This window comes from Physeter macrocephalus, chromosome 13, assembly GCF_002837175.3.
Source record: "Physeter macrocephalus isolate SW-GA chromosome 13, ASM283717v5, whole genome shotgun sequence".
NCBI classification, from domain to species: domain Eukaryota; kingdom Metazoa; phylum Chordata; class Mammalia; order Artiodactyla; family Physeteridae; genus Physeter; species Physeter macrocephalus.
In genome coordinates this window covers 40,018,695-40,044,039 of record NC_041226.1, presented here as the reverse complement: position 1 = coordinate 40,044,039, position 25,345 = coordinate 40,018,695, and the positions used below count along the sequence as shown (strand labels likewise).

Here is a 25,345-nt window from a genome sequence, read left to right as displayed (position 1 = left end):
CTCCCCTGGTTATTCTTAATTAATTAATTTTTTGTCTTTATTTTTGTCAGTTTGATTAATATGTGTCTCAGTGTGTTCCTCCTTGGATTCATACAATATGGGATTCTCTGTGCTTCCTGGACTTGAGTGAATATTTCCTTTCTCATGTTAGGGAAGTTTTGGGCTATAATATCTTCAAATATTTTTTACAGGCTCTTTGTCTTTCTCTTCTCCTTCTGGGACCCCTATAATATGAATGTTGGTGCACTTAATATTGTCCCAGAGGTCTCTGAGACTGTCCTCATTTTTTTTCATTCTTTTTTCTTTATTCTGTTCTGTGGCAGTGATTTCCACCACTCTGTCTTCCAGCTCACTTATTCATTCTTCTGCCTCAGTTATTCTGCTATTGATTCCTTTTAGAGTATTTCACTTTAGTTATTGTATTTGTGTGTGTGTGTGTGTGTGTGTGGTACACAGGCCTCTCACTGTCATGGCCTCTCCTGTTGTAGAGCACAGGCTCCGGACGCACAGGCTCGGCAGCCATGGTTCACGGGCCCAGCTGCTCCACGGCATGTGGGATCTTCCCGGACCGGGACATGAACCCGTGTCCCCTGCATCAGCAGGTGGATTCTCAACCACTACCCCACCAGGGAAGCCCCAGTTATTGTATTTTTCACCTCTGTTTTTTCTTTAAATCTTCTAGCTCCTTGTTAAACATTTCTTGTATCCTTTTGATCTGTGCCTCCACTCATTTTCTGATAGTTTAGATCATCTTTACTATCATTACTCTGAGTTCTTTTTCAGATAGATTGTCTATCTCTTCTTCACTTAGTCGTTCCTGTGGGTTTTTATCTTGTTCCTTGCTTTGCAACATATTTCTCTGTCATCTCAATTTGTCTAACTTTCTGTGTTTGTAACCTTCTTTCCACAGGCTGAAGGATCATAGTTCCTCTTGCTTCTGGTGTCTGCCCCTTGGTGGATGAGGTTGATTTGATATTTGTGGAGGCTTCCTGGTGGGAGGCCCTCGTGCCTGCCTTCTGGTGGGTGGAGCTGGGCCTTGTCCCTCTGATTGTCATGGCCCTGTCATGGAGTGGGTTTTGTGGTGGTTGTGAGCTCAGTACAACTTTCAGCAGCCTGTCTTCTGATGGGTGGGGCTGTGTTCTTATCTTGGTTGTTGTTTGCTCTGAGTCTTTCCAGCTCTGGGGACTGCAGCTTGTTCCATGAGTCTGGGTCTTGGTGCTAAAATGTGGACCTCTGGGTGATCTCAGTTCAGTCAATATTCCCTGGGGCATCTGCTATCTGTGTCCTTGCCCTCACTGTGAGTGACAATTGACCTTTGACTCCCCAGGCATCCCTCTAAGACCCCTAGGTAGGTGTAGCCCAAGTTCCCTTGGAGGTACTGCTTTCTGCTGGGTCCCATGCAAGTGAGACCTTGTGTGTGCCCTCCAAGAGTGTAGTCTCCATTTCCCCCAGCTATGTGGAGCTCTTGCACTCAAACCCTGCTGGCCTTCAAGGCTAAATGCTCTGGGGGTTTTTCCTCCTGATACCTGACCCTCAGACTGCCTTGGAATTCTATATTATGTGGGAACATCCCTGTGTAGTCTGCATGGGTTTAATATTGTTTGTTGTGGTGACCAGAGACTGTACTGGATATTGAGCAGGGCCTCTCCTTTGTGGTTGTCACTGCTCTGTCAGAGGTGGAGTCTGCTCCTTAGTTGTTGGAGTAGAGTGTCCCAGATCTGCTTCTTAGCTGTGTTTCTGATTTGCAGTTCAAGATACTGGAGCACTCCCACCGAGAGGGAAGTCACTGAGTATTCCTCTTCTGGAGCTGTTCACCTGTGGGTGTTCTCTGTTGTGTCACCTTTCACCCATTGAGCTCTCAGATTACACTGTTGTTGGCACTGCTCTTAGCCCTACCTTAACTGAGGGTATGCTGGCAATTGGCCCTGTTGTCTTTTAGACGTTGTTTCACCAGACCACCAGCATAGATACACTGAAGTCAGGTCCCAAGATTACAGTAATCATGGATCTGGACCCACTGTGGGTGCTATGGGGGCAGCTCAGACTCTGGCCTGGCCCATTCCCCATGTGTATGTGCCCACATAGTCTACAAATGCTAAATCTAGGCCTGTCTCAGCTGTGTGAGAACTCGTTGTCTGTTCAGATGTTCTGTATGTGCTAAGTTTACAAAGCCGGTCCAAGGGGTGTCAATTTGCAGTTTGCACAGCTGTGAGGAGAGATTTCAGCTTTTCTTCCTTAGTTGCATGACCCTTGGAGCTCAGCTGCGGTTTCAACCCCATCTCTGTGTGTGGATCACCCACAGGGGTCTGCCCCCAAGGCTGCCCTGGAGCACATGAGTCCACCCTGGTGAAGAGAGCACGCAGAGGCGTGCAGTGTCCATCGTTGTGGGACACCAAGCAGTGATGGGCATGTGGGGGAGCCAGCAGTCACAGGCATGAAAGAGTCTTCCCTGATGGGGGCCCTTCTTAGTGCCTGGGGAGGCAGGGGCCAGAGTGTGAGGAGAGAGGCTGCAATGGTGGTCCCACCCCTTGCATGTCACTTACCACTGGCACTTTGCTTCTATGGCAGTCTGTGTTACCTCCACAAGCATTCCAGATTGCGGATTTCCTTACTCCCATCCCCACAGGCTATCTCCTCATAGCCAAAGGCAGTTGCCTTCAAAGATTTGCTCTCCAAACTCCACTTTCCAGCACCCAGCCCCCGTCCACACCGCTGCACACATGTGTCAGGCTAGGGTGTCCAGGTCAGTGGAACAAACCATCTGTATAGGTCTCACTCTGTCCTGCCTGCCACAGACCAGTTGCTACACTCTCCTCCAATAGCCCCTGAAGCTCCCTTTCTGTCCCAACTGATCTTCCTGCTGGTGAGGGGGCTTCCCCAGAAGCAAGAACTTCTCCTCTCCTTCGTCTCCCCACTCCAGGGGCATTGGTCCCAACCTGCTCCCTTTCCTCTTCTTTTTCCCTTCTTTCTTTCATTTTACCCAGTTACATGGGGATATTTCTAGTCCAAGGTGTCCAAGGTCCTCTGTTAGTATTCTGCTGGTGCTCTGTGAGAATTGTTCTATTCATAGATGTATTCTTGATGCATTTGTGAGGAGAGATGAACTCCATGTCCTCCTACTCCACCATCGTGACCTTCTTCTCTTGAATTACTCTTTATATCCTAATTGATAAACAACTGATTAATCTTCAAGTCTACAAAAATAACACTTTCTCATTTATCAGTCATATATTTTGTGATTAAAAATATATTGCATATATTTATTTAGGGAGATGGAACTTGTGGAGTTTTAAAAACACTTCCATGTGAACAAAAGAAACACCATACTGTAATACGTCTAATATATTGTAATTTGTCTAATTGTATAATATCAAATGTTTTGCTATCTCTTTATATCAAGTCAATGTTTTAATTTATAAGTTTGCTTTGAGTTGTTATTTTCTATGTCATGTGTATGAAAAGTCATGTGCTTCAGAATTGTATACCAGGTTTGGTTTGATTTTTCCAAAATACATATGCTTATTCCACATTCTAGAAATATTATACACATATTTCTTGTGGAGGTACTGGGTGCACATGTTTATTTAGAAAACATACTGGGTTACTTCAGTTTGTAAAGCCATATATGAACTATAAGTGTGCCACAATATTCAAATAGCAGAAGTTGTGAACATTCCCAGCACATGGAGAACATATGTGTCAGATATTGTGATTGATGTTTTCCATATATAGCCCCATTTAATCAACATAACAATCTTTATTAGGCCCAATTTACAAATGAATAACCTAAAGCTTGATAGTTTGAACAATTTGCTGGAGATTGGTGCTGGGGACTAATGCAAGTCTGTATGAATCTATTAATATTTGTAATGAATTCAGTACAAGGAATTGTAACAGAAATAAAACAAGCAGAAGTAAAAACAAGGCTTTGTAAACATTTTTAGAGTAAAGCTAAAAATAAGTTAACTTTGAAATAGGAAACTGAGAATTGGGTAAGGAGGATGGAATCAAACTTATATAATGTTGTGTATATTGGCAGCATTTTGAAACTGATGAGATTTCTTTTTGGGACCCAACCAGGAGAGGGCTGAGCTGCATGAAAGAAGGATGTTCACATAAACCTCTTCCTGGTGTGCCTGTTTACATTTCTGAGAATCGCTGAGGCATTACTACTATAAGGAAGAGACAAGAGCTGAACTTTGGAACTTAAAAATGAGCAAAACCGACTGCATATATGTTCAAAACATCACTACCATGCTACTCCTTGTTTTAACTGGCTTGTTTAATGGACTACTATGTAAAGTATCATAATTTCCAAAAACCTAATTCCAGAATCTAATTGTTTAGTAAGATTTGGTTAGTCTGAATAAGTGAGTCAGAATAGTCTATCTATAATTTTACCACTAAGTGTACTACAGTGATTTATGTTAAAAAAACAAAGTTAGCTTTTCCTCTTGCTTCTCACAAGGGAGTGATACAGATTACAAATAATGATATTCACTTCCATAAATGACAAACTGCTCTTTATTAGTTGTATAATAAGCACATTATGCCGAGTCACTGAAATTTGATACTCATAAACTAAAGCAAGCCTAAGATTAGGGTTAATTTAAGTCTATACTTTGATATATCACTAAGGTGTGGGAAGGCTGCTCAATGCTTGACAACATTGCAAAGCTTTGCTAGTTATTTATACTTAAAGATACTTGACAACTCCAGTAACTGTAGGAATCTTGCTTTGTTAACATCTCTGTCACTGGTGTTTCGCACTGGTTATTATTTTTTTTAATTTTAGCATGCAAATATTATTGACTTTTGCCTTATTAGTATAACTTTAGATTGCTGAAGTCTTTATGGTAAAAATTATTGTATTGTAATTCATGCTTGTATCAGTAATGTTTTGTCTTTAAAATTATCTAATATGTGGCTATTAAGGCATGTGTGTATTATAGTTTAAATACAGGTAATTCACACTACTCATTTCTAACCTAAGTCCATTAAATTTTTTATTGTTCCAGTTAAAATATATCAGTCCATTTTTTAAAATAGAATTTATTTTTTAGAGCAGTTTTAGGTTTATAGCAAAATTGAGTTCATATATGTCACCTTTCCCCACACAATCATAGACTTTCCTACTGTCAACCTCCCACATGAGATAGGTGCACTTTTTACATTTGATGGGCCAACAGTGATACATAATTATCACCAAACTTCATAGTTTACACTAGGGCTTACTTCTGGTGTTGTATGATATATGGGTTTTAACAAACATATGACAACATATGTCCAACATTATAGTTTTATGCACAATGGTTTAAATGCCCTAAAAATTCCCTGAGCTCTACCTATTTATTCTTTCTCCCCCACAAACTCCTGGCAATCACTGATATTTTTACTGTTTCCATACTTTTGTCTTTTCCAGCTATGGCCAGAGTTGTACAGTATGCAGCCTTTTCAGATTGGCTTCTTTTACTTAGTAATATACTTTTAAGGTCTCTCCATGTCTTTTCATGTCTTGACAGATACATTTTAGTGCTGAATAATATTTCTTTATGAATACACAGCAGTATATTTATCAATTGGCATACTGAATGATATCCTGGTTTCTTCCAAGTTTTGGTAATTATGAATAAAAGGGCTATACACATCTTTCTGCAGATTTTTATGTGGAGGTAAATTTTCAACTTATTTGGGCAAATACCAAGGAGTGTGATTGCTGGATCATATTGTAGAAGCATGTTTAGTTTTGTAAGAAATAGCCAAACTGACTTCCAAAGAACCATTTTACAACCCCTCCAGCAATTAATGATAATTTCTGTTACACCCTCACCAGAATTTGTTGTTGTCAATATGTTAGACTTTAGTATATGTATTTTGATCCATTTCATATTTTTTCTGAAGGTCTATTTTTAGATTTACATTTTTGCCTGTGGATGTCAAACAGCATTTATTTAAAAACCTGTCCATTCTTCATTGAATTGCCTTTGCTCCTTTGTCAAAGATCAGTTGAAAATATTTTTGTGGATCTATTTCTGGGCTCTCTATTCTGGGCCATTGATTTATTTGTCTATTCTTGTTGATGTGATGGATTACATTAATTGATTTTCAGAAATTGAACCTGCTTGAACACCTGAAATAAATCCCACATAATTATAGTGTATAATTCTTTCTATATATTGCAGGTTTAATTTTCTGCTATATTGTTGAGTTTTGCATCTGTGTTTATGAAAGGTATTAGTCTTTAGCTTTCTTTTCATGTACTGTCTTTGGTTTTGGTATTAGGGTAATGCTGATCTCAAAGAATGGGTTAGTAAGTATTCCTTCTACTTTTATCTTCTGGATGAGAGTGTTGGAAGTTAGTATAATTACTTATTTAAGTGTTTGGTTAGAGCTCACCTGTGAACTCATCCAAACCTGGTGCTTTCTTTTTTGTAATGCTATCAATTATTAGTACAATTTCTTTAATATATATAGTCCTATTTAGATTGTCTATTTCTTCTTCTGTAAGTTTTAGTAGATTGTGTCTTTCAAGAAATTGTTCCATCTCAAACTTGTGAGCATAGTGTTGTTCATAATATTCCTTTACTATTTTTTTTTCCATGCAATCTGTATTGATAGGCCCCTTTCATTTCTTATATTAGTAGTTGTGTCTTCTCTTGTCTTGGGTACCCAGGATAGAGGCTTACGATTTTATTGCTCTTTTTACAGAGCCATATTTATTTTCTATGATTTTTTAATTGATTTCTTTTTTTTAATTTCACTGATTTCTCCTCTAATTATTATTCTTTATCCTACATCCTTTATATTGAATTTGATTTTCTTTTAGTCATAGTTTTTGCAGTCTGAGCAGGAGGGAGAGTAGATTTGCTTGTGATCTCCCTGCCTCAGTTAACTATCTTGTTCAAATAAATTTGAGAAATACTAAGGTAGATGGTCACCTTCCAGTTGTCCAAAAGAAAAATTTTAAGTCTGATAGTTTTATTAAAATTAAACAAAGAGATAATTAAGTTGGCTAACTGAGAATTTCCATTATATATAATTAGATTTAGTCAAATTAATACATTAATTTGTTAAAGATATGAACAGTGCAGAAGAACAAGGGTAACCAAACATTAACCAATCTTTTGCTCTTAAATAAAGATCCAATTACTCTTAAGAAACAGTATAGTGAGAAAGTCAAGAATTAATCAAAGAATCATGAAAATACATATAAAATTATTGTGTTTAATTTGTTCACTTGTTTACTTCTATTGCCTAGCACAGTATGTGGTACATAGAAAATAATAAATCTTGAATGAACTAGTTAGCAAATAAAACTTCAATATGGGTTATGAAATCAGGTCATCAGATTCTGTGAGAGTACATAACAGGAATAAATTATGTTCAAAACTAACATGGGTGGTTCAAGAATATTTTCTGTATGAAATGGTGCTTGAACTGAAGTCTAAGAAATGAAGCAGGGTAAGAGGTGAGAGACATTCCAGATGGAGAAGTCTATTCTACATGTGCAACAACCCTGTGGATGGAGAGAACATGACCATAAGAATTGTAACATGGCCAGTTCACCCCAAGAACACAGAACAGGGAGTGGGTGAACATGAAAATGATGAAATGGAAGGTAAGAACAGTCTATCTTGGATTTTCTAGACATCGTTAGATATTTTGTTATGTTTGTACTTGTCACTTAGACATACACGCTATTTATTTTCAAAGAATAGAAGCAAGTGACTGAAATTTTCATAGTACATAACCTATTTTCAAATCATAATTGCTTGGTAATATAATATGTAAAATTTAACATAATACATCATTCCTATCATGACAGAAATAGAACATAGGGAATATATCTGCCTCAGCAATGAAATTGGAGACAAAGGTGAAAATAAGCCATGAATTGATTATAAGGAAATGAAAAAGCTGTTCATGATTCATTGTGGAAGTGACTTACAAGCTCTTATTTCAGCTGGTTGCAGTATGTTATATTGAGCTGACAGGAAACATCAAATTGTCAAATCAGAATCTCAGAAATTAGACATCTTTTTAGAGTATCAAGCTTTACTCATAAGTACAAATATACATATAATAAAATGTATAGGCAAAGCACAAGGTATTGAGATATGTGATGTGGTTTCCTAGGACCTTTTTATTTTTTTTTCTCATATTGGACACATGCTTTCTGTCCCCAAGTAACAGATGCATTCTCTGTGTGAGGTTGACATGTCATTTCATACAGTGAGGATCATTTAACTTTTGAAACACCTCCATGTTATACCCCAGATGGTCAACTAGCTTATGTGACATTTTTCAGGTCCACCCACAGCAGGAGGATCACAGACACCCTGTATTTGGTGTGCCTGAGTTAGGAGTAGGAGTCCTTAGGTATCCAACCAGCTGCACTATCCTAACATCAATTCCCACAAGTTTCAAAATTGTTTTCCATTTTCCTTACTGAAAATCAAACTCTTCCTGAACCAATCTGGTGCCTGGAATCATAATAACATGAACTGCTCTATTTAGCTCTGTTTCCATCAAGTTGTGGACTGTTGAAATGCTCCTAACAAAAGACTATTAAGACAGTGTGGTCTGTTGAAATGTTCCTAACAAAAGACAACACCCAAATTTTGTCTTTTCCTAGAAGCTACTGTTGATACTACTCTCCTGCCTCCCCCCACCCTGTTCCGGTTCAACAGATTAGATTCCCTAAAAAGTCATTGCAGAAAACCAGGTCAAGCTTATGCTTCCCATGACATTTTGGTCACTGCTTTGGGGTGTCAATCTCTTGCCTTAGGGTCCAGATTTATGACCACAATCATTTTTCTGGTCCTTAGACTTCCTTTATGATTTCTCCCCTTTTAGCCTGTCCTGACTAGGAATTCCCAGCTTAGTTCATTCTTAGTCAACTATCTTTCTCTTTCCAAAATTGAAAGTACTTTTATATAAGGGCCAATTTAACCAAACAAAAGGTTGTAGAATTACTGAGTAGGTATTTAAGTTAGAATGGTAAAAATGATATTTGATTCACTCTTTACATTGCCTACTCAGAAGTGGGAGAAAGCAACTTCATCTCAAATAATACTGAAAAATTTATATGCAAGACAGTGTTCTATGTTCTGTGAATAATAGAAAAAAATGAAAATACATTATTTCTATTTTGATACTCTGAAAATAACAATTGTAACACTTCTTGAGTTCCATATTTGCATTCATTCTTTTGAAAGAGAAATTAATAGATTGTGCTTATATTTTCAGGTGATATCTGATGTAGTAATATTATAAAATGATTTGGTAAACAATATCTGTTTCAAATACTCTTTTTCAAAGCCAAAAAATATGTTACTAGAACATGGGTACTTCTACTACAATCTTCCTAAGATTGAATTTAAGATCACTATAAAATAACTAAAACTAGATAAAATCTGGTCATATATAATATATTAAAAATCAGTCTATTTGTGTTCACTTTCTTAAAAATAGGAACTTTCATATTTTTCAGAGAGCATTTGTCCTTTTGAGTTTTCTGAATAAATTCAGACACACTTGATGATTCAATCTCTCTAAGCAGGGAAGCTCCTGTATCCAGGGAAAGCAGTCTGGGTGGCCAGGACCTAAAGTTAAAACAGGAGGGGCCCTGCTATCTGGGATGTAAGGAAGCAATCTACTAGCCTTCTCTTTTAGTCAAGGCTTCTTTGTGTCTGTGATTCCTCCTGACCAATCTGGAAACACACCTATGCCCTTAGTCGTGTTTGTTATCTACCACCTTACTATCTGTAGCCACAATCCACCCATGGAGATGACAGTCACAATCAAAAGCAAACTTTTTCAGATCTGTATTGGTGTCCATGGTTCCACATGCCAGCAAGGAAACTACAGATGGAACAGCAGTTATCTCTTGAATCACAGTGAGAAACTTCTGTGATCTTCACTTAGCAGCTGCTTTCTCAGAGTCACTGAGTCAAAAAGACTGGCCTGTGTTTAATATAGTGTGAGAATTTAAGTTCCAGAATCAGAATGACTGGTTTGAAATCTTGACTTTGCCATTTGTCACCTGTCAAGATCTTAGTGAATTACTTAACCATGTTGAGGATCTGTAACCTTATCCAATAAATAAGGGTAAATATAGAGGCTAATTTAGAAATGTTGGGTGGATTAAATAAGAAAATGTATCTAAAGGGTTTATTATGGAGTGGGAATAAAATAATAACTACTTAGTAATGAGACTTGCTAGTATTTTTGTGATGTGTTCACCCCTTCTCTTCTTTGACTTCTGAGTATACAAAAAATGTACATGTACGTAGCTAAATGTATTGGAGAATATGTTTTATGAAAAGGCTAAATTATATTTTCATGATATTATGCAAATATTAGGTGTGAGATTTGCACTCTCTGCTGTGTCTACAGAAACAAAAGAGCAAGATAACGGAGTCTTTGAACAAATTTCAAATCTGTTCACATGGTCCTAGGATGAGGCTGTGGGCTTGACTCTCTTACTTAGCCTTGGCAGTACAGAGGGAGATAAATGCTCTGTCCTTTCTGCTTAGTTCTTACCTAGCCTTGATTGCCCAGCTTGTGACTTGGGTAAGAGTCTTTACCAGTTCTTGATTGAGAGAAGAATGAACAGAGAGCATAGGACTCCATCTTGGAAAGGAAATGTCCTGATTCCTATTAATCCATGAAACAAGAAGAGCAAGAAGAATGAGGGAGAGGAAAGTAGTGTGTTTTAAATGATACTTGATGTTTAATAAAGTGAACCCTCTATACCTCTAATAAGTCAGGACCCAGTAGATGTCAGTCTGAAACATCCACTCCTTTATAAAGGTGATGATAGAAAGCTCCCTTCCCAATATTCTCTGCATAGGGAATGAATATTTCCTTTCTTAGATAAACCAAGACAGCTTCTTAAATGAATAGGCATAAGCCTCTTCTTTCCTCTAATCACATATTAGATAGATGGATAAGTAGATTATTGTAATTATCATCATCTCATCATTATAGTTATTACATTTTAATTACCTGATTAACTGCAATTCTTACTTTGATCGTTCATTCCAGGACAATTCTGAAAAAAAAAAACAAAAAAAAAACCCACAGAATTTCATCTATCACTGCAAAATACTGACAAAAATTAAAGTCATTGGTGGCCAGAGTTCCTTCCTCCATTTTGTATGAAACATTCCATGATTGCCATCAACATGGACTTTGCAGACACAATGTGATCCTGTCAACCACCTGTCACTCTGCTTGTGCCCTCAGTCAGGGCAAGTCTACCAAGCTTTACTCTTACAAACCATTCATTTTCCTGTTCATTATTGCCACTATAAAGTTGTTGACCTAAAACAAATAGACTGCCAGTTATTTCTCTAGCAAAAATGGGTTTATTCAGGATCAGTAGAGAATTTCAATTCAGGGCCTGCAACCATGATGAGCCATGTGCAACTTCCCAGCACAGCAAGGGAAGGAAAACTCTCTTATAGTGGAGAAAAGGAAGTTGGGGGAAGGGGGGCTACTGTAAGTAAAGAGTCTATAGCTTTTCATTGGCTGGGTTGTTGCCAGGAGAAAGAGGAGTCCTTCTTCCTGTTGGGTTATGTTATCTTTGCAGGGCATAAGAGTTCCCCCTTCTGGTCTCCTGACCCTATTTAATTGAGGTTTCTGTTTATTAATTTTTTATAAACACACATTTGAAATATAAACAAGGTTTTATTATCTAGAAAAAGGAAATTCTGCTAGAAATTGAAAGATGGCATAAATCGTAAAGTAAACACTTATTTTATATTGAGCCATCTGATTAAAAATATGTCAATTAAAATATCACTCAACATCTGATCACATCAACTGTGAGATTAAAATAAATGTTTTAATGTAAGTCCATCTTTGAATTACTGAAATGCAATACATCATATATAGTATATAATATGTATGGTTATATCTGGCTGTGCACATCATTATTACTCTCTGAATATATATTAATGATATTAGTCCCCATCTACTTAAGTAATACAAATGCTAATTGAGCATACACTCTTCACCAGCTACTGTGCTACATTTTCAGAATGAATAGCAACTTGTCCACATAAATTATCTTTGTAGGAATCACTTTCCCTATTTGGGGATACATTTCAATAAAACAACAGTCAAAGAAAATCAAGAACGTTTGGTTGGTGACATTACAATAGTTCATGCAATGCAGGAGCTTTGGAAACAAGCAAGAAAATAAAAGAGGTAAAGCAGGTGATGAGATAAATCCCCATTTCTTCCAACAATGAGGTTTCCTGAATTTCAGTACTTGGTTATACAATGCACTGACCTTAAAAGCAGCAACTATTCTGCTACTATGTTGGTTACAGACATTTTCTGTGCCCTGTTTTGTTCTGTTGATTTGGTGAAAGGAGGTGAAATATTTATTTTATTACTAGAAAGTAGAATGGTCTGTTAATCCCTGAAATTTGTCTTGTTTAGTAAAATTTAAAAGTTATACTTTTAGTTAAAATATTAACTAAACCAAATTTTACTGTTTTATGTGTTCATTAAAAAAATAAGTTACTGATTGAAACATACATTTATAAATTATAAAGCAATAAGTAAAGTGTTTTAATTTAAAAATATACAATATGTTTAATAGTATGGGTTCTACTACTTAAATAATGCTCATGGTGAAATGAAGAATCAAGAAATCAATTAATGAATGTGGTGAAAGGTGTGGTTAATGGATTTTACAAAATTCTCGGTCTTGAACTCATTTAAGAATGCAATGTCAACATTTTTATATCCAGGGCCAGAGACTTGTGAAGCCCTTAATTAATTTGCTTTTTCAACAGCTTTTTTTTTTTTAGCTCTATGATGATCTAGATGGTTACTTTTCTTCTAAAAACCTGAGGAATCCATAGAACCTCTGGTAACTTTCTATGAGGAAAAGGATAAATCTAACTAAAAAAAAAAAAAATTCCTGATTTTTATTCCCTGTACATAGTTTGCTATTTGAATTATTTATTGTCAAGATGGTTTTCCACTCCATTTTGACCATGTACAATATATAAACATTTCTGCCTTTGATAAGCTGACATACCAAACTAAAATTCTACCTAGCATCATATTTGTTCTGAAAACATCTTTGGTGTATACATTTATATTTTATGGTAAACTCAGTAAAAAACTTTTTAATTAAGCTATTTGAACACATGCATGTGTATATATCAAACAATTTTCAGATTTTTGCATTTGACAGTGAAAACTGAATGTTGTTTTCGGAGAGCTCCATGACAAATGAGCTCTTAATTGTGCTATGCTCCATGAATTCTGGACTCCATTTAGATGGTACCCAGCTCTCTTTAAGCAAACTCAAATGAAAAACAGAAAGAATTAAGCAATTAATAGCCTGGTTATGAAAAGATTGTCTGGGGCTTCCCTTGTGGCGCAGTGGTTGAGAGTCTGCCTGCCGATGCAGGGGACACGGGTTTGTGCCCCGGTCCGGGAAGATCCCAAATGCCGCGGAGCGGCTGGGCCCGTGAGCCATGGCCGCTGAGCCTGCGCGTCCGGAGCCTGTGCTCCGCAACGGGAGAGGCCACAACAGTGACAAGCCCGCGTACCGCAAAAAAAAAAAAAAAAGATTGTCTGATTTAACATTAATTGTAGTTAACATTATTAATAGTTTATTTATAAAATTTAATACTTAAAATGGCTATAAATTAGCTGTCCATTTCCCTCTTTTTAAATATGAGGGAACTGGACCTTATAGGTAGAGAGTATTAGAGACTATATGTTAAACCTATGTATTGTGGATCTAAAGACTACATTCTTCACTATGACAATGTGTTGATTTAATATGCTTAGAAAACATATGCATAATAATTCATCTCTCTGTATTATTTGCCCATGACCACTCTATAGGTACCCTTCAAACAGCTTATACATATAACAGTGTTTATTTAACTGTACTTAAAGTGCATTCAATTAAATTACAGACAACACTGAGAAAATACTTTTGGCTCACAATTTCAAATTATACTCAAAAGAAAGCATGCTACATGTTTTTCTCCCTCAAATATGATATCTTAATTTTCCTTTATCAGAATAATTTTCTTCTTGTAACCAGTGTGCTTTGAGATGACTATCTGGTTTGTAGCTAACATATCTTGTTCATAGATAATTATTGTGTGGTAGGATAACTTTCAGGATTTATTTTTTAAGGCAAGAGTAATTAAGTAAGTCACAAATCTTATATTACCATTTAAACATAATGTTATAACAATAAAATATATTTTAAAAAGTGAAAACAAACATTATTTTGTTTATAACTCTATTAGCATACAATAATGACATTTTTTAATTTTCCATTTTGTTTTCTAAATTTTATTAATTATAAAAATGTTATTCTTGGGCTTCCCTCGTGGCGCAGTGGTTGAGAATCTGCCTGCTAATGCAGGGGACACGGTTTCGAGCCCTGGTCTGGGAAGATCCCAAATGCCTCGGAGCAACTAGGCCCGTGAGCCACAACTACTGAGCCTGCGCATCTGGAGCCTGTGCTCCGCAACAAGAGAGGCCACGATAGTGAGAGGCCCGCGCACTGCGAGGAAGAGTGGCCCCCGCTTGCCACAACTAGAGAAAGCCCTCGCACAGAAACGAAGACCCAACACAGCAAAAATAAATAAATTAATTAATAAACTCCTACCGCCAACATCTCCTAAAAAAAAAGAACCCTCAGAACTCAACAATTAAAAAAAAAGTTATTCTTTTATGTCACTGCAAAACTGTCTTTCATATTGCTTACATGTAAATGTTCAGTCATGTCACTATATGTAAGTAGGAATTTTCAGCAGTTACTACATGCCTAGGATTTCTAGGCATCTGCATGTACTCAGCTATCCTGGCTTCCCGTTTTGCAGTGTGTTCTAATGGTAATGTTGATGGCTCAGAGGTGAAACTGATTTAATCCAAAATGTCAATATTACTGTTTAAGATTAGCCTTTTATACAGAATTGGTATGTTTACTGCTATCCACCAATAATAGTTTGTTTCTTTGTACTGTCAGGACCCAATGTAGTATGATTTGTTTGAGAAAAGAGACTATTATCTTATTTGCATTTATTTCAACTGTTCCATGCTTCAAAATCTAGTCATTTTTCACACTTACTCAAAAAAAAATTTCTTTTTAAATCCTAAACACTTCATATAGCTATACAAACAAAGAGGAAAAGAAAATAAATCACTAGTAAGCAAGCACAAAATAATCTATCACATACTAGAAATTCCAATGACTATTCTCTGAAATATAATATTAAGAAATCTAGGGCCAGGCGCTGTTGCAGCACAGGAACCACTCGTTACTGCTACCGCCGTCTCTGCCACCTCATTGCGGCCATCGGGGTTCACCTAGGCTGCACATCAGGCTGTGTGGCCATCTATAAGGATGGCCGGGCTGATGTGATTGCCAGTGATGCAGGTGACAGTGTTACTCCAGCTGTTTTTGCTTACTCAGAAAATGAAGAGGTTGTTGGATTGGCAGCAAAACAAAGTAGAATAAGGAATAGTTCAAATACAGTAATGAAAGTAAAGCAGATCCTTGGCAGAAGCCAGAAATGCGGTCCTTGGACCTGGCTTCTCAGCAATTAGCCCTGAGAGGGAAGAATCGGCTGGCTCCTGGAGATAGACCAGAGCACACAGAGCCTCCCCACACCTTCAGATAGGCACCTTGCTGCCCAGGAGCCTCCTCCAGCTAGCCTTCCTTCGCAGTCCGCTATGGCCACTTCCAATAGGAGTGCGGGCATCCGGTGGTCTAGACAGGAGACACGGATGCTTCTCTCCATACTAGGTGAGGCACAGTACATTCAGCGCCTCCAGACTGTACATCACAATGTAGAGGTCTACCAGGCTGTGTCTAAGTGGATGCAGCAGGAAGGCTTCTGCCACACTGAGCGTCAGTGCCGCTCCAAGTTCAAAGTCCTGAAGGCATTACATTTAAAGGCCTATGTGGCCCATGCCACAAGTATGGGTGATCCACTACACTGTCCCTTTTATAGATACGTTGGATCACCTTCTCCGAAATCAGATAGTGACTGATGCAGACAACTTAATGGAGGAGGCTGCTTGGGCCCAGCAATGTGATCAGAACTTGGTGGTCCCTGACATCCCAGGGGAAGAGGGAAACAGCATTCTGGGAGCAAAATGGACTCAGGCAGCAGATCATCAGCTTATCTTGAAAACAGTTAAGGAATCAGATGAGGATGGTCAGCTGAGGATCAGTGACCAGATGCGAGAAACCAGCGACCTTGAGGACTCCTGGGATGAATCCTCGGGTGCAGGGTGCTCTCAAGGAACCCCCAGCTACAGCAGCTCCCACCACCTTTTCAGAGGTGCAGCTGATCCCTGTCAGAGCAGCCCCATGATCAGACTGGGAGTGTCTGGTGAGCCCAGCCCCTGAACCAGCTCTGGCCGAAACACTTCCGGGGTGACCTCGGCACAGCGGCCTCCAGTCTCCTCCTCCAGAGTTCCTTTTGTTTCTGGTGGGGATGGGCCTTTTACCAGTGAGCCCCCTCCCAGGTGGGCAAGGTGAAGAAGGTGGTCAGTGGCCAGGACTATTGCAGCCAAGTTGGCAGAAAACAGGAGATTGGCACGAGAACTTTCAAAGTGGGAGGAAGAAAAATTGGACCAGCTGATTGCCACTGGCAAGGAGGCCAGTGCTCAGCAGGACCCTGCCAATGAGCTGCGCAGGGATGCTGTGGTCATGGTAAGACGCTCGGCCACAGCGGTAGAAGAGGCAACAAATGCTTTTCAGCTAGGGCTTGAAAAGTTTCTTCAGAGGTTAATTTCAAACACAAAAGTTAGCTGATCACACAAGGATGTATTTCCTTCTCTGGCAGAGGCCCAAGTCCAACAGCTGCCTTCTGGTACTCTGGCTCCTTTTCCATGTCTTCAGAAAAAAAAAAGAGTAGATGGACCATTAAGGTGCAGGAGGGTAGGAATATACTTGCTTCTCTCAAGCATCTCTACTAGTTGAAAGACCTTTCAGAAACATGAGTGGTGGTCTGGTACAATGGAAGTAGCCAAGTCCAGAGAGCTAGTTAGCCCTGGCTTCATCACTGATGTGTGACAATTAAGTTTACCTCTCAATACCAGTTTCCTCAGCTGTTAAAAAAGAGGGCAACCTGCCTACCTCACAGGGTTTTTGTGAGGATCAGATGGCTTAAATAGATGTGAAAAGATTTAAAAGTTTAAAAGCACTATACACATGGAAGTTATTAAAGCATATGACCTTGGCTGAGGTCAGGCTAAGGTGAGGCACACGATATAGGGTGAGCTGACAAGATATAAAATTAAGGTTGTATACCAAGACCTCATTGCTTGAATCTGCTAGTTTAACTTGACTGCTTCCTGGAGTTTACAATCTTCACTTCTTTAAATCTCTCTTTAGCTCATTAGGCTAATATAGACACAACAGGTATTAGTACATTTATCTCTTATGTTTTCACTGCTGTGTCTGTGACATGCCCACTAGCAAACACTCAATAGTCAAACCTTCTTTCCCTCCATTTTACTAGTCCTTAGTCTCTTATCACTATGGATATAATTCAGAACTGACAGGGAGCCACAGTTGTGTGTTTTGGTTCATGTTAATCTTTGATATAATGAGAAATTTGCTGTCTTATAAAATATTACATGTAAGTAAATTCTTTGCATTCCATATTTTTTAGTTTCCTTGATTATGCATAATTATATATCTTTAGCTTTGGTTTGCCATTTGGACATCGTGGGAACAATTTGGATTATATCAGTTTCCCAAATGCTTTTAGCTAATTTTGTTCTTCTCTGTTAGCCTTTTTTCTGTCTAGTATGTTACAGAAGGCAAGCCCTAGAAAACTTTTCTTCTAGAGAATTTTCCAAAGTCACTTTTCCTCACAGATATAGACAGAAGTTCACCTCATTAATGGCATATGATGGAATAGAACAGCTTTGAGAACAGTTGGGTGGTGTGGATAAGGACGGCCTGCAATAGGTAACTCTTTTTAAGCACCAACCCTCCACAAATCCATCCCCTTTTCCCTCCAAAACATATACACTTCCTAGAGGAGATATGATGGTGTTGAGCCATGCTTCCACTTTACTCTAGAAGGGAAGCCATTTACCAGCCATCGTTAACCTAACTTAAAGCTCTTAGTGGTTATTTAGTACTTTCAGAAAGTACAAAAAGGAGACTTGGAATTTAAAAAGCTTTCCTCTAATCAACAGGCTGAAAAAATGTGCAGGCATGTTTGGAGAGGTTTTATTTTATATTTTGCCAGCTTGATTGCTTACCTAAATGCTGGAAATACCAATGCTGGAGAGATGGCCCAAACCACAGTGGGAACATACTGGAAGCAGGAAGAGATGGCAAGCTTCTCTGATGAATGGGCAATTATGTTGAAACAGCATGAGGTAGAACACACTGGAATCTAGTCAGAACCCCCAGATTCTAATGCTGCCACAGTTAGTTACATTGAGCAAATCACTTGCCCTTTTTGTGCCTCAGTTTCTTTATCTCTAAAATGAGAGGTTTGTACTAGATGACTTTTCTTGTACCTTCCAGTTCTAAAAAATTAGATGAATAGCATAACAAAAGGCAAAATGAAATTCTGATTGCAGTATTTTCAGTCACAGCAGCGTATTAATGTATGTGAAATACTGGCAACAATTGTGTTTTTTTCTTTTTTTTTGCGGTACGCGGGCCTCTCACTGTTGTGGCCTCTCCCATTGCGGAGCACAGACTCCAGACGCGCAGGCTCAGCAGCCATGGCTCATAGGCCTAGCCGCTCCGCGGCATGTGGGATCTTCACGGACCGGGGCACGAACCCACATCCCCTGAATCGGCAGGCGGACTCTCAACCACTGCGCCACCAGGGAAGCCAACAATTGTGTTTTAAGGAAGCGTTCTACGGTATTAATATTTATGAATGTACTCGTGAACTTCTATAAGCACCACACCCAGACACAGATTCCTTGCTTTAAAGAAGCATATGTTTAAGGCACGGAAATGGAGGTATATATATATATTTTTTCTCAGTTGTTTTAGGACCTTACATGGAGGGGTCCATGTCAGTTACAACTGGATAACGCTGCTGTAGATAGGTAGACTTTCCAGAAAAACAGGAAAGGACTTGAACGAGTTAGGCCTGTACTATATTTATCTATTAATGGTAGCAAAGTACACAGGCAGGGATTTATTTGAGATAAGAGGAGTGCTAAAGAGAAGTCAATGTGAACTTTGGAGGTAGGAGTGTGCAGATCTAATGGGCAAGAGCAACTTTAAGGTTGGGAATAAAACTAAAGGGAAAAATCTTTAAAAAGTAAACAGAAAAAACAGGCCAAATCTTGTGAAGAGGAGGGAAGTCATAATAAGGGGAGACTGTAGAGAAACAGGTCCAGAAATCCTGTCTGAGCTCTAGGCCCAGCCGTGACCCCCTGTCAGTCTGCAGGCAGGTCCCTTCACCATTCTGTACCTCAGGCCTCTCACTTACCATTGGGAGGCTACCCAGCTACCACGCAGGAGCTGTGTGAGGGCCCAGTGGACAGATGAATGTAAAGACAGATGTTTCCAGACATAGTGGTCTCTGTACTGGGACAGCGGGGGGAAGAAGCCCGGTGAGGGGCAGAGGCCTGCTGACTTCAAGGGACACTTCAGGAGGGAGGAGGAGGAGGAGGAAGGCCATGGTACTGTGGTAGGAGAGATGCTCTGCCTCCTGAAGCCCTCAACTTAAATGGTGCTGTGTATGCCAACCTACCATCACCCTCTGTCTCTCTGTTAAGTAACTTAATCCTGGTATGGATGAATAAAATTTTTATCTGTACCTAAAAAAAAAAAAAAAAAAAAAGAAAGAAAAGAAATATAGTTAAAGAAAAATCTTCCATGAATGAAAATATTCTGCTTCAATAGAGATAATCTAAGTGGGAAAGAAGTAAGAAGAATTCTTGGCTGATTCACATAGATAACTTCAAATTCAGATAAGCTAAAGCTATACTAATCTGAGAAGGCTTTGTGTCTATGAGTTAGTACCATTGAGATCAGGTGAAAAATGTAAAGCAAATACAAGGGTGAGTATTAGGTTATCTCAGGTCAGTTCCTGTAGAAATGTAGATAAATAAGAAAATAACGATGAAAAATAAGTAAGACAGGATTAGCGCTATCTCTGCCAAATATTAAATGTATTATATCTCCACAAAATAATTTGAAAAGTGAGGTACTAGCATAAGAAAAGATCAAATGATGAAACTGACTTGAAAACACTATAATAGTTCATATCATATTCAAGAATTACATGAAATAATTATTGATCAATAAAGAAGAGCTATTGAGTAAATGAGTTTGTGTATAAATATATCCATTATAATATAAATACACCCAAATTAAAACCAACTGTGTTACACAGGTCAACATTAGAAATGAATAAAAATTCAAAAAAATAATAAAAACATTTTGAATAGTGAATTAAAAATGTGAAGGACAAGAGATGATGTTAGCAAGATGGTGGAAAAGGAAACCATAGACCCTCCTTTCTACCATGAGGGCACCAATTCAACAATATGTAGACCAATTTCCTTTGTGAGCAATCTAGATTCCAGTTAAGAGGTTCCTGCACCCCTGGTGTTTGAAACCACCTACACTGGCAGGAAAATATGTGTACACTCTCACCATATTCCCTCCCTCTGGGACAGTGTGATATGATCAAGAGGATCAAGCTGCTTTCTGGGGAGGAAAAGAGAACAGTGGGCAATGTTCAAGGCTGAATTTTGATAGGGGGGCTGCCTGAAGGACTGGTTTCTGTCTCTCACATCTCAGAGCACCGATTGGCCCACCATACCCTAGATGCCTGGGGACCACTGAAAACAAAAGGTAGCTGTCCACATGCTGCTGCTGCAGAGCACCTGCACTACAGCAGAGGAAGGCTGAGATAGTTCAGAGGCCACTCCCAGGAGGGAGAAAGAAAAGAGTGGAGCATGTGTCCAGTGTTTTGGCTTTTTGAGGAATGCCTGAGGAACCAGTTCCATGTAGCCTGACTTGGGGTGCTGAGGGGACCTGACATACTCTAATACCTGCAGGCCATTGAGACCAAAAGATGAGTTGAGCAGCATGCTCATTAAATGAGAAACAAAGTAATTAATATTTTATATAATTCAATCTTAGACTTCTTTCTGCTCTTAATAAGACTAGAAAGAAACATAAAAGAACATAGTAGTTATCTTTGGATTAGGCACTTTAGATGCCTTTAAAAAATTCATTATTCTTTCAAGTAGTTTTCAAATGTTAGCAGATAAGCATATAATACATTCAAATAGGGAAAAATTAAGATGAAATATAAGAAAAAACCATTTACAGTAGTTAAAATACTATATGCTTAACATAATAGTGGAAGTTGTAAAACACATTTGCAAATTCCTTGGCATAATGCACATTAAGAGATCAGGTTTATGTCCCTTCTTATTGAATTTACTGACTTGTTTGTAACCAGTAGAAAGCACCAGAACTTGTAGTCTGTGACTTCCCAACATGCTCTTGGAATGCTTACTCTGGAGGAAGCAGCTATTATGTAAGAAGCCTGAACACCTTGAGATCCTCAGACTGGGGAGGCCAAGGTTTGGCACGCAGACTCACAGCCCCAAAAGAGCTCTTAGCTGCCCCAGCCAAGTTGGGGAGCCATTTGGGATGTCTGCTGTCCCAGTCAACATTTGACTGCAATGAAGTAAATGTCCTCAAGCTAGAATTGAGCCATTTGAGCCGTTCATGAAACCTGGAGCAAAGTAAAATGATTATTTGAATATGCTAAATTTGGGGGTAATTTGTCATACAGCAATAACAGGGACAAAAATTTTCACATAGGTGGTAATGTATTTGGTCAGTATATGTACAATATTAAAAGGGCTACAACATCCAAAGGTAATGGTGAATGATCCAATGTTCATTACTCTCAGATATTCAATCTTAATTTGTATTAATTAATGATAACCATTCCACAATATGTTTTGTTTTGTTGTTGTGTGATTTTTTTAAGGACTTAAAAACTTATTAGAATTGTCCCAAATATAATATGTGTTTTAAAATTAGACCTTCTTGTAAATTCCAGTTTACCACATTACTTTTGTTACCATTTTCAGAGTACCAGTTTCTCCTATGGAAATCTTTAATAGTTATTGTAAGGATTAAATAAAGCTATGTATATGAAGCACTTAGCAGTGTGACTACTCTATAGAAGGTATATTCAGTAAATAGTAATTATTAGTTATAATAATAATAAAATAATGCATATTCTCAGCACTGGGAATTATAAAGCTGAAAAACAATACTGATTCAGTTCATTATGTTTTAATAATATTTTCAAGTGATGCAGTAAGTGGCAACATTCTGGATAAGTAAATTAGTCATTTATTTATGCTTCTGTATAAAACTGATTTTTTGTTGCATTAAATAGTTGATCTATACTATTTTAAATTATTTTTCAAAACCATAAAATTTTGTTAAATTATATCTAGTTTTTCTTGTCTTCTTTTCACATGGAGAGTTTTCAGTTTGAACACTACCATAAGTGATTCTCTAATGGGGTAGAAGAGCTTCAGTTAATGAAATGAAAGCAAAGAAAAATTACAGCAGATAACTACATGATAATCCTTTCAAATTTTAGTGGTTTTTAGCTATTTACTAGTTTTTACTTAAGAAATTTTATAAATAAACTTTTTTAAAGTTTTTATTTTTACCCTTTTTATTTAAGCAGCTTTATAAATGAAGGTTTTCTTGTAATTTATTTTTCCTTTAACATAGATTAACTTTCCTGTAGACTGAAAAAATGCACAACCTAAAAGTTGAGAATTATATTTTATTTGGTGGACAATCTGAGACTTAAGCCCACTACACAGGACTCTCAGATAGCTCTGAGAGATTGCTCCGAAGAGGCAAGAGGAAGAGCCAGGATATTTAGGAGTTTTTGCAACAAAGACAAGGTAGGCAGAACTTCGAGAAAGATTACTGTTAATTAAAGAAAACCAGATATCTCAAGTTAATAGATTTAGCACTTTTCTTGGTGTGGGTTCAATTGAAATCATTCCTTTGATGTGCACCTTAACTATCTAGGCCCAGCATCCTGCTTTTCTCCATCCTGAATCCCCTCAGGGTGCACAGTTTCAGGCAGCTGCATTGGCTGAGGGCTTGGCAACAGGCAGCCCATTTGTCTCCACCCTGAGTTCCCTCAGGGCTCACGGTCCAGGGTGGCTGTACTGTTTTGATGGCTGCAACATCCTTTGTTTACTGATATGGCAGACAACATTTTTTCCTTCATATCCCTTAGAGGAGCATGGACTCCTCATTCCTAAGACACTTGGATCTAGATTTAGTCAGCAAACCAAATCTACATTATAAGTTATATATGTATTGTAATAAATCTCTTTAAGCTGTTTTTAAAATGAATTATATATTTTTCAAATATATGTAATTTTTAGATTTTTATTTTCAAATATCTAAATTTGTTCTTCTGCTTCTAAATTTAATGTGAGTAAAGTTTATTTTTGTGATGCCTATTTATGTTTATCCACTTCAGAGTAAAATAATTCTGTTATGAAAATCTATTTCTATCATTTCTTTGCTACATATCTTTGGGTATTACATTAACCACTTTTTGACCAGTTTTCTCTATTTAAAATGAGTGTAGTAATATTTATTTTGTAAGATTGTGGTGAGTATGAAAATAATTAAGTTCTTTAAAATACTTAAGAACTGATAAATCATGTGAACACTTCAAAAGTGAGGCTTTGATTAGTATTATAAATAAATAAATAAATATAAAGTTATATTCCTATATCATATATACTAGTGGATCTTTGGGAATAAAGCCCCATTTTTTTTTTTTTTTTTGGCTGCTCAGTGCAGCTTGCGGAATTTTAATTCCCAGGGAATGAATCTGGGCCCACAGCAGTGAAAGAGCACAATTCTAACCACGGGACTGCCAGGAAATTCCCTAAACCCTCATTTTCATCTTATATATGTATATCCATGTGTACTCAACTATACTCAAATATGTATATTAGATTACACAGATACTATTTGTACTGTATATAAAATATTATGTATGTATAATATCTATTATAAATATCCCTAATACTCTAATATCTACCTATCGATCTATCTGTCCCATTCATGAAGCCCTAACCATTCTCCTTTTATAATACAGTATTCACCAAAGTAGCTTTAACATTTCCTTCCCCTTGATCAAGCTTTAGGCAAGCTTATTCCTATCTCTAAGCCTCTGAACTCACTCCTAGCCTCCACCCTTACAGAATCCACAGGACATAAACCCCAAGGCCTCTGACCTCCCTCTGCTTCTAGAATTTACTTTAGAAAATGGCAAACTCTTTCTTTTCCCTTTGAGATGTAAATAGTTCAAAAAGATTCTTGCACATTTTACAAGGCAGGGTTGTCTTTTTCAGGGACCTGGAAGCCATCCCTTTGAAATATAACCATCAAGGAAGACATCACTCTTTTCTCTCAATTTTTGTGGAAGTGTAGGAGCCCAACTACAGACAACTTTCCCCAAATTGTGAAACTGCTTGAAGTTATGAAACTGTCATGAAGTTACTAGACAGTTTGCTTTTCCTTTGGGTAAAGCCAATCAGCAAACACAGATGGCCTATGATCTGCACACCCTAGCTCTTAAAAACACATTTTTTGTTTTGACAGTATTGTTACTGAGTCCAAGCTGGTACTGCTCATCACAGGACAGATGAAAAAATCTGGAGACAAGTTATTGGGGCAAGGAATAGTGACTTTATTTGGAAAGCCAGCAAACCAAGACAATAGTGAATGATTGTCCCAAAGAACCATCTTACCTGAGTTAGAATTCATGCTTCTCTTATACTAAAAAGGAAGAGGGTATGGTTGGTTGTTGCAAACTTCTTGGTATCACAATCCTTTTTTCTTGCAGCTGTCAATGTAGGTCAGGTTATGATGTTCCTGTAATCCTCCAATAAGACAAATGTTATTCTCTGTTCTGCAACTTTTTATCTCCATATGAATGAAAAAGTGCTATACCTTTAAAGGTCAGAGCCTTGAGAATGCACTATCCTGTATATTTTAGGCTATAGGCAACATTCTTAACTAATAGCAAAAGCAATGGAATACAAAGGTTAAAGTAAGAGAAACAAATCCAATATGGAGTCAGATTTGTTCTTCCCTATTACAGTACCTTTTTAATGAAATAAAGAGAAAAAGAAAAATTATATTCCTATGTCATATGTAGTAGGGGATATTTGGGAATAAGTCCCATTTTAATCTTATCAGCCTTTTGTTTGAAAATTATAATTGAATCAGTGTAATTACTTCTGATCTGCATTTCATAAAGTT

At 37.8% G+C, this 25,345-nt stretch overlaps 1 protein-coding gene across 1 annotated transcript; it reads left to right on the top strand.

Annotated features, from left to right (window-relative positions):
• Positions 1-15,729: 15,729 nt before the first annotated feature.
• Positions 15,730-16,819, top strand: LOC102995943 (myb/SANT-like DNA-binding domain-containing protein 7). The gene is given in 2 exon segments (XM_055089375.1): positions 15,730-16,008; positions 16,010-16,819. Coding segments are annotated over 2 exon segments (1,089 nt in total).
• Positions 16,820-25,345: the final 8,526 nt, after the last annotated feature.